The sequence below is a fragment of the Oncorhynchus tshawytscha genome, unplaced genomic scaffold, assembly GCF_018296145.1.
Source record: "Oncorhynchus tshawytscha isolate Ot180627B unplaced genomic scaffold, Otsh_v2.0 Un_contig_5675_pilon_pilon, whole genome shotgun sequence".
Lineage (NCBI taxonomy): Eukaryota > Metazoa > Chordata > Actinopteri > Salmoniformes > Salmonidae > Oncorhynchus > Oncorhynchus tshawytscha.
Window position 1 is genome coordinate 125,001 of NW_024609505.1, and position 10,467 is coordinate 135,467.

Consider the following 10,467-nt stretch of genomic DNA (forward strand, 5'->3'; position numbering starts at 1 on the left):
ACCCTCTCTCCTTCCTCTCCTGAACCCTCTCTCCTTCCTCTCCTGAACCCTCTCTCCTTCCTCTCCCTCCCTCTCTCATTCCTCTCCCTCCCTCTCTCCTTCCTCTCCTGAACCCTCTCTCCTTCCTCCTCCCTCTCTCATTCCTCTCCCTCCCTCTCTCCTTCCTCTCCCTCCCTCTCTCCTTCCTCTCCTCCCTCTCTCCTCCTTCCTCTCCCTCCCTCTCTCCTTCCTCTCCCTCCCCTCTCTCCTCCCTCTCCCCTCCCTCCTCTCCCTCCCTTCTCCTCCCTCCCTCCCTCCTTCCTCTCCCTCCCTCCCTCTCCTTCCTCCCTCCCTCCCTCTCTCCTTCCTCTCCCTCCCTCTCTCCTTCCTCTCCTGAACCCTCTCTCCTTCCCTCCCTCCTTCCTCCCTCCCTCCTTCCTCCCTCCCTCCCTCATTCCTCCTCCCTCTCTCCTTCCCTCCCTCCCTCCTCCTCCTGAACCCCTCCCTCCTCCCTCCTCTCCCTCCCTCTCTCCTCTCCTCCCCCCCCTCCCCTCCCTCTCTCTCTCCCTCTCTCCCCCTCTCTCTCCCTCCCCTCTCCCCCTCCCTCCCCTCCCTCCCTCCCTCCCTCCCTCCCTCCCTCCCTCCCTCCCTCCCTCCCTCCCTCCCTCCCTCCCTAGGTGGTGTATAACATTCCTCCCTCCCTCCCTCCCTCCCTCCCTCTCGTCTAGGTGGTGTATAACATTCTGTACATCGCCAACTGTTTCTCATCTCTCCTCCCTCCCTCCCTCTCGTCTAGGTGGTGTATAACATTCTGTACATCGCCAACTGTTTCTCATCTCTCCTCCCTCCCTCTCTTCTAGGTGGTGTATAACATTCAGTACATCGCCAACTGTTTCCGGGAGCAACGGGCTACATGTGCTAAAGGGGCGGAGTGGAAGAAGGTTGCCAAGGTGATGGACCGGTTCTTCATGTGGATCTTCTTCATCATGGTCTTCCTCATGAGTATCCTCATCATCGGCAAGGCAACTTGACGGAGGGAGGGAGGGAGGGAGGAGAGAGATGGATGGATAGAGGGAGAGAGGAAGGGAGGGAGGAGAGGGATGGATGGATGGATAGAGGGAAGAGGGAGAGAGAGGAAGGGAGGGAGGAGAGAAGAGAGGGAGGAAGAGAAGGAGGGAGGAGAGGGATGGATGGATAGAGGGAGAGAGGAAGGGAGGGAGGAGAGAAGAGAGGGAGGAAGAGAAGGAGGGAGGAAGGGAGGAGAGGGATGGATGGATGGATAGAGGGAAGAGGGAGAGAGAGGAAGGGAGGGAGGAGAGAAGAGAGGGAGGAAGAGAAGGAGGGAGGAGAGGGATGGATGGATGGATAGAGGGAAGAGGGAGAGAGAAGAAGGAAGGGAGGAGAGGGAGGGACTAGAGGAAGAGAGGGTGGAAGAGAGGGGCATGGAGGTGAGGAAGAGGGAGGAGAGGAAGAGAGGAAGGGACAAGAGGAAGAGAGGGAGGGAGGGAGGAGAGGGGGAGAGAGGCACGGAAAGAGGTAGAAGAAGGACAGAGAGAGAGAGGGAGGGAGGGAGGGAGTGTGGCAGACGGAGGATAGAAGGACGAGGGAGGGAGAGGGGGAGGAGCCTCAATTCGTCGGGACATGAACTCTACAAGGTGTTGAAAGCCTTCCACAGGGATGCTGGCCCATGTTGACTCCAACGCATTCCACAGATGTGTCAAGTTGGCTGGATGTCCTTTGGGTGGTGGACCATTCTTGATATACTGTTGAGCTTTAAAAACCCAGCAGCGTTGCAGTTCTTGACACAAACCGGTGTCCCTGGCACCTACTACCACCCGGTTCAAAGGCACTTCAATCTATTGTCCTGCCCATTCACCCTCTGAATGACACACATACACCACCCATGTCTCAAGGCTAAAACATCCTTCTTTAACCCGCCTCCTCCCCCTTCATCTACACTGATCGATAGGCCGTCATTGTAAATAAGAATTTGTTCTTAAAACTGACTTGCCTTGTGAAAGAAAATGTTAAATAAAATCAATAAGTAGTGGATTTGACGTCAATAAGGGATCAGAGCTTTCACCTGAATTCACCTGGTCAGTCTGGGTCATGGTGTTCCTAACGTTTTGTCCACTCAGTGTGTACTACCAGGTAAATGGATCACAGAGCTATTGGAGAATGAGCAGATATACAAATATACAGTGGGTATACGGTTATTTAGAGTACAGATCAGAGATGGCCTGATGCAGTATAGTTCAGTTATTTAGAGTACAGATCAGAGATGGCCTGATGCAGTATAGTTCAGTTATTTAGAGTACAGATCAGTTATTTAGAGTACAGATCAGTTATTTAGAGTACAGATCAGTTATTTAGAGTACAGATCAGTTATTTAGAGTACAGATCAGAGATGGCCTGATGCAGTATAGTTCAGTTATTTAGAGTACAGATCAGAGATGGCCTGATGCAGTATAGTTCAGTTATTTAGAGTACAGATCAGTTATTTAGAGTACAGATCAGAGATGGCCTGATGCATTATAGTTCAGTTATTTAGAGTACAGATCAGAGATGGCCTGATGCAGTATAGTTCAGTTATTTAGAGTACAGATCAGTTATTTAGAGTACAGATCAGAGATGGCCTGATGCATTATAGTTCAGTTGTTTAGAGTACAGATCAGAGATGGCCTGATGCATTATAGTTCAGTTGTTTAGAGTACAGATCAGAGATGGCCTGATGCATTATAGTTCAGTTATTTAGAGTACAGATCAGAGATGGCCTGATGCAGTATAGTTCAGTTATTTAGAGTACAGATCAGAGATGGCCTGATGCAGTATAGTTCAGTTATTTAGAGTACAGATCAGAGATGGCCTGATGCAGTATAGTTCAGTTATTTAGAGTAGTTATTTAGAGTCAGTTATTTAGAGTACAGATCAGTTATTTAGAGTACAGATCAGAGATGGCCTGATGCATTATAGATCAGTTATTTAGAGTACAGATCAGAGATGGCCTGATGCATTATAGTTCAGTTATTTAGAGTACAGATCAGAGATGGCCAGATGCAGTATAGTTCAGTTATTTAGAGTACAGATCAGTTATTTAGAGTACAGATCAGAGATGGCCTGATGCATTATAGTTCAGTTATTTAGAGTACAGATCAGTTATTTAGAGTACAGATCAGTTATTTAGAGTACAGATCAGAGATGGCCTTGATGCGCTGTGCAGCATGGACGTTGTAGTCCTTTAGTCTCTATGGGCCAGGTGGCCGGTTGGTGAAGGTCATAGCCTGGGGGGAGACACTATTCAGGATGTGGGAGGTTTCTGGTAGAGAGGGAGAGAGAGAGGACTGTCTGGGAGAGGGAGATAGAGGACTGTCTGTTAGAGAGAGAGATAGAGGACTGTCTGGTAGAGGGAGTAAGAGGCTGATCCTAGATCTGTAGTCTTCCTGGAGAGTAGATTATAGATCCTCTAAAATAGAATTATGGGTGCCAAAGATCAGCACCACCTTGACCATGTCCTTGTTGCCATGGTCACCCAGAACTCTCTCTTCAGGTCATGATTCTGGGCTTCCTTCTGCAGTGGGGAGGAGAGGAGGAGCAGAGTGGGGAGGTATGGAGAGGAAGGGGAGAGAAGGAGGGAGGAGAGGTGGAGCATAGTGGGGAGGTGTGGAGAGGAAGGGGAGAGAGGGAGGGAGGGAGGACCAACATGGAGAGGAAGGGGGAGAGAGGGAGGCCCAACATGGAGAGGAAGGGGAGGGGAGAGGGAGGACCAACATGGAGAGGAAGGGGGAGAGAGGGAGGACCAACATGGAGAGGAAGGGAGGGGAGAGGAAGAGGGAGGACCAACATGGAGAGGAAGGGGAGAGAGAGGGAGGACCAACATGGAGAGGAAGGGGGAGAGAGGGAGGACCAACATGGAGAGGAGGGGAGAGGGGGAGAGGAGGGGGGGAGGACCAACATGGAGAGGAAGGGGAGAGAGGGAGGACCAACATGGAGAGGAAGGGGGAGGGAGAGGGAGGACCAACATGGAGAGGAAGGGGGAGAGGGAGGACCAACATGGAGAGGAACATGGAGGACCAACATGGAGAGGAAGGGGAGAGAAGGAGGACCAACATGGAGAGGAAGGGGGAGAGAGGGAGGACCAACATGGAGAGGAAGGGGAGAGAGGGAGGACCAACATGGAGAGGAAGGGGGAGAGAGGGAGGACCAACATGGAGAGGAAGGGGGAGAGAGGGAGGACCAACATGGAGAGGAAGGGGAGAGAGGGAGGGAGGACCAACATGGGAGAGGGGAGGGGAGGGAGGACCAACATGGAGAGGAGGGGGAGAGAGGGAGGACCAACATGGAGAGGAAGGGGAGAGAGGGAGGACCAAATGGTGGAGAGGAAGGGGAGAAGGGAGAGAGGGAGGACCAACATGGAGAGAAGGGGAAGGGGAGAGGGAGGACCAACATGGAGAGAAGGAGGGGGAGAGGAGAGGGAGGACCAACATGGAGAGGAAGGGGGAGAGAGGGAGGACCAACATGGAGAGGAAGGGGAGAGAGGGAGGACCAACATGGAGAGGAAGGGGGAGAGAGGGAGGACCAACATGGAGAGGAAGGGGGAGAGGGAGGACCAACATGGAGAGGGAAGGGGAGAGAGGGAGGACCAACATGGAGAGGAAGGGGGAGAGAGGGAGGACCAACATGGAGAGGAAGGGGAGAGAGGGAGGACCAACATGGAGAGGAAGGGGGAGAGGGAGGACCAACATGGAGGAGAGGGAGGACCAACATGGAGAGGAATGGGGGAGGGGAGAGGGAGGACCAACATGGAGAGGAAGGGGGAGAGGGGAGGGAGGGGGGGAGGGAGGACCAACATGGAGAGGGAAGGGGGAGAGAGGGAGGACCAACATGGAGAGGGAGGGGAGAGAGGGAGGACCAACATGGGAGAAGGAAGGGGAGAGAGGGGGAGAGAGGGAGGACCAACATGGAGAGGAAGGGGGGAGAGGGAGGACCAACATGGAGAGGAAGGGGGAGATGGGAGGACCAACATGGAGACCAACATGGAGAGGAAGGGGGAGAGAGGGAGGACCAACATGGAGGGAGGACCAACATGGAGAGGAAGGGGGAGAGAGGGAGGACCAACATGGAGAGGGGGAGAGAGGGAGGACCAACATGGAGAGGAAGGGGGAGAGAGGGAGGACCAACATGGAGAGGAAGGGGAGAGAGGGAGGACCAACATGGAGAGGAAGGGGGAGAGAGGGAGGACCAACATGGAGAGGAAGGGGAGAGAGGGAGGACCAACATGGAGAGGAAGGGGGAGAGAGGAGGACCAACATGGAGAGGAGGACCAACATGGAGAAGGGAGGAGGGAGGACCAACATGGAGAGGAAGGGGAGAGAGGGAGGACCAACATGGAGAGGAAGGGGGAGAGAGGGAGGACCAACATGGAGAGGAAGGGGGAGAGAGGGAGGACCAACATGGAGAGAGAGGGAGGACCAACATGGAGAGGAAGGGGAGAGAGGGAGGACCAACATGGAGAGGAAGGGAGGAGGACCAACATGGGAGAGAGGGAGGACCAACATGGAGAGGAAGGGGAGAGAGGGAGGACCAACATGGAGAGGAAGGGGGAGAGAGGGAGGACCAACATGGAGAAGGAGGGAGGACATGGAGAGGAGGACCAACATGGGAGGGGGAGAGAGGGAGGACCAACATGGAGAGGAGAGGGAGGACCAACATGGGAGGAAGGGGGGAGGGAGGACCAACATGGAGAGGAAGGGGGAGAGAGGGAGGACCAACATGGAGAGGAAGGGGAGAGAGGGAGGACCAACATGGGAGAGGGAGGACCAACATGGGAGAGGGGGAGAGAGGGAGGACCAACCAACATGGAGAGGAAGGGGAGAGAGGGAGGACCAACATGGAGAGAAGGGGGAGAGAGGGAGGACCAACATGGAGAGGAAGGGGGGAGAGGGAGGACCAACATGGAGAGGGAAGGGGATGGAGAGGGAGGACCAACATGGAGAGGAAGGGGGGGAGAGAGGGAGGACCAACATGGAGAGGGAGGGGGGAGAGGGAGGACCAACATGGGGAGGGGAGAGAGGAGGACCAACATGGAGAGGAAGGGGGAGAGAGGGAGGACCAACATGGAGAGGGGGAAGGGAGGACCAACATGGAGAGGAGGGGGGGAGGAGGGAGGACCAACATGGAGAGGAAGGGGGGAGGGAGAGGGAGGACCAACATGGAGAGGAGGACCAAATGGAAGGGGAGAGAGGGAGGACCAACATGGAGAGGAAGGGGAGAGAGGGAGGACCAACATGGAGAGGAAGGGGGAGAGAGGGAGGACCAACATGGAGAGGAAGGGGAGAGAGGGAGGACCAACATGGAGAGGAAGGGGGAGAGGGAGGGGAAGGGGAGAGAGGGAGGACCAACAGGAAGGGGAGGGAGGACCAACATGGAGAGGAAGGGGAGAGAGGGAGGACCAACATGGAGAGAAGGAGAGGGAGGACCAACATGGAGAGGGAGGACCAACATGGAGAGGACATGGGAGGGGAGGGGGAGGAGGGAGGACCAACATGGAGAGGAAGGGGAGAGAGGGAGGACCAATGGAGAGAGAGGAGGGGGAGAGAGGGAGGACCAACATGGAGAGGAAGGGGGAGACATGGAGGGAGGACCAACATGGAGAGGAAGGGGGAGAGAGGGAGGACCAACATGGAGAGGAAGGGGAGAGAGGGAGGACCAACATGGAGAGGAAGGGGGAGAGAGGGAGGACCAACATGGAGAGGGAGGGGAGAGGGAGAGGGAGGACCAACATGGAGAGAAGGGGGGAGAGGGAGGACCAACATGGAGAGGAAGGGGGAGAGAGGGAGGACCAACATGGGAGGGAAGGGGACCAAGAGAGGGAGGACCAAGGACCAACTGGAGAGGAAGGGGAGAGAGGGAGGACCAACATGGAGAGGGAGGACCAACATGGAGATGGAGGAGGATGGGAGGGAGGACCAACATGGAGAGGAGGGGGGAGGACCAACATGGAGAGGAAGGGGGAGAGAGGGAGGACCAACATGGGAGAAGGGGGAGGGGGACCAACATGGAGAGGAGAGGGAGGACCAACATGGAGAGGAGAGAGGGAGGGGGAGAGAGGGAGGACCAACATGGAGAGGAAGGGGAGAGAGGGAGGACCAACATGGAGAGGAAGGGGGAGAGAGGGAGGAGGAAGGAAGGGGAGAGAGGGAGGACCAACATGGAGAGGAAGGGGGAGAGAGGGAGGACCAACATGGAGAGGAAGGGGAGAGAGGGAGGACCAACATGGAGAGGAGGGGAGAGAGGGAGGACCAACATGGGAGGAAGAGAGAGGGAGGGGGAGAGGAGGGGAACAGGGAGGACCAAGGATGGGGAGAGAGGGAGGACCAACATGGAGAGGAAGGGGGAGAGGGAGGACCAAGGAAGGGGGAGGGAGGACCAACATGGAGAGGAAGGGGAGAGAGGGAGGACCAACATGGAGAGGGGGGGAGAGAGGGAGGACCAACATGGAGAGAGGAAGGGGGAGAGGGAGGACCAACATGGAGAGGAAAGGGGAGAGAGGGAGGACCAACATGGAGAGGAAGGGGAGAGAGGGAGGACCAACATGGAGAGGAAGGGGGAGAGGGAGGACCAACATGGAGAGGAAGGGGAGAGAGGGAGGACCAACATGGAGAGGAAGGGGGAGAGAGGGAGGACCAACATGGAGAGGAAGGGGGAGAGAGGGAGGACCAACATGGAGAGGAAGGGGGAGAGGGAGGGACCAACATGGAGAGGAAGGGGGGAGAGGAGGACCAACATGGAGAGGAAGGGGGAGAGAGGGAGGACCAACATGGAGAGGAAGGGGGGGGAGGGAGGGAGGACCAACATGGAGAGGGAGGACCAACATGGAGAGGAAGGGGGAGAGGGAGGACCAACATGGAGAGGAAGGGGAGAGAGGGAGGACCAACATGGAGAGGAAGGGGGGAGAGAGGGAGGACCAACATGGAGAGGAAGGGGGAGAGAGGGAGGACCAACATGGAGAGGAAGGGGAGAGAGGGAGGACCAACATGGAGAGGAAGGGGGGGAGGGAGGGAGGAGGAACCAACATGGGGAAGAGGGAGGACCAACATGGAGAGGAAGGGGAGAGGGAGGACCAACATGGAGAGGAAGGGGGAGGACCAACATGGAGAGGAAGGGGAGAGAGGGAGGACCAACATGGGAGAGGGGGGAGAGAGGGAGGACCAACATGGAGAGGAAGGGGAGAGAGGGAGGACCAACATGGAGGGGAGGACCAACATGGAGAGGAAGGGGAGAGAGGGAGGACCAACATGGAGAGGAAGGGGGAGAGAGGGAGGACCAACATGGAGAGGAGGGGGAGAGAGGGAGGACCAACATGGGAGGAAGGGGAGAGAGGGAGGACCAACATGGAGAGGAAGGGGGAGAGGGAGGGGGGAGAGAGGGAGGACCAACATGGAGGAAGGGGGGAGAGGGAGGACCAACATGGAGAGGAAGGGGAGAGAGGGAGGACCAACATGGAGAGGAAGGGGGAGAGAGGGAGGACCAACATGGAGAGGAAGGGGAGAGAGGGAGGACCAACATGGAGAGGAAGGGGGACCAACATGGAGAGGGAGGAGGACAACATGGAGAGGAAGGGGGAGAGGAAGGGGGAGAGAGGGAGGACCAACATGGAGAGGAAGGGGAGAGAGGGAGGACCAACATGGAGAGGAAGGGGAGAGAGGGAGGACCAACATGGATGGAGAGGAAGGGGAGAGAGGGAGGACCAACATGGAGAGGAAGGGGAGAGAGAGGACCAACATGGAGAGGAAGGGGAGAGAGGGAGGACCAACATGGAGAGGAAGGGGGAGAGGGAGGACCAACATGGAGAGGAGAGGGAGGACCAACATGGAGAGGAAGGGGAGAGAGGGAGGACCAACATGGAGAGGAAGGGGGGAGAGAGGGAGGACCAACATGGAGAGGAAGGGGAGAGAGGGAGGACCAACATGGAGAGGAAGGGGGAGAGAGGGAGGACCAACATGGAGAGGAAGGGGAGAGAGGGAGGACCAACATGGAGAGGACCAACATGGAGAGAGGGGAGAGGGAGGACCAACATGGAGAGGAAGGGGAGAGAGGGAGGACCAACATGGAGAGGAAGGGGAGAGAGGGAGGACCAACATGGAGAGGAAGAGGGAGGGGGGAGAGAGGGAGGACCAACATGGAGAGGAAGGGGAGAGAGGGAGGACCAACATGGAGAGGAAGGGGGAGGAGGGAGGACCAACATGGAGAGGAAGGGGAGAGAGGGAGGACCAACATGGAGAGGAAGGGGGAGAGAGGGAGGACCAACATGGAGAGGAAGGGGGGAGAGAGGGAGGACCAACATGGAGAGGAAGGAAGGGGAGAGAGGGAGGACCAACATGGAGAGGAAGGGGGGAGGGGGGAGGGAGGGAGGACCAACATGGGAGGAAGGAAGGGGGACCAACATGGAGAGGAGGGAGGAGGAGGACCAACATGGAGAGGAAGGGGGAGAGGGGGGACCAACATGGAGAGGAGGGGAGAGAGGGAGGACCAACATGGAGAGGAAGGGGAGAGAGGGAGGACCATGGAGAGGAAGGGGGAGAGGAGGGAGGGAGGGAGGACCAACATGGAGGAAGGGAGAGGGAGGACCAACATGGAGAGGAAGGGGGAGAGAGGGAGGACCAACATGGAGAGGAAGGGGGAGAGAGGGAGGGAGGGAGGACCAACATGGAGAGGAAGGGGGAGAGAGGGAGGACCAGCATGGAGAGGAAGGGAAAGAGGGAGGACCAACATGGAGAGGAAGGGGAGAGAGGGAGGACCAGCATGGAGAGGAAGGGAAGAGAGGGAGGACCAACATGGAGAGGAAGGGGAGAGAAGGAGGACCTACTTGGAGAGGAAGGGGAGAGAGGGAGGACCTACATGGAGAGGACGGGGAGAGAGGGAGGACCTACATGGAGAGGAAGGGGGAGAGAGGGAGGACCACGGGGAGAGAGAGGGAGGACCACGGGCAGAGAGAGGGAGGACCACGGGCAGAGAGAGGGAGGACCATGGGGAGAGAGGGAGGACCACGGGGAGTTAGAGGGAGGACCACAGGCAGAGAGAGGGAGGACCATGGGGAGGGATTCTAAGCCTGGTTCGGGGAACCCTGGGGGTTCAGTGTCCTTAATAGTCCCAGCTCCAAATCGGCCGCTAATCCGTTCCTTGAATGTTCCTACCGAATAAATCACCTGGGCGATGCCAGCTCGCGGCATTAAATCAAGGCCTCCAGGATTAGGTTAACCTAAATATATCTCCCTCTGGGTTTCTCCAATAGCTGATAGGATAATGGGTGAGCTCTGAAAGCGGTGACTGTCTCTGTCTCTGTCTGTCTCTCTAATCGTGAGCGTGCTCTGTAGGCTCAAGACTCCCTCTGCTCCACGTTGTTCTCAGTCTCTGATTCCGAATGGAGGTGGCCTCCCGTCGCTCAAACTGAGTTTAAGGGACCTGTTTTCAAGCTACTTGTCGGACGGT

At 56.8% G+C, this 10,467-nt stretch overlaps 1 protein-coding gene across 1 annotated transcript in view; it reads left to right on the forward strand.

Annotated features, from left to right (window-relative positions):
- The window catches only part of LOC112238669 (neuronal acetylcholine receptor subunit alpha-9-I), a 54,036-nt gene extending 53,026 nt beyond the window's left edge, over positions 1–1,010 (forward strand). Inside the window, exon 9 of the mRNA XM_042315587.1 lies at positions 840–1,010. Coding sequence (XP_042171521.1) covers positions 840–1,010 — 171 coding nt within the window. The remainder of the gene's footprint in view (positions 1–839) is intronic.
- Positions 1,011–10,467: the final 9,457 nt, after the last annotated feature.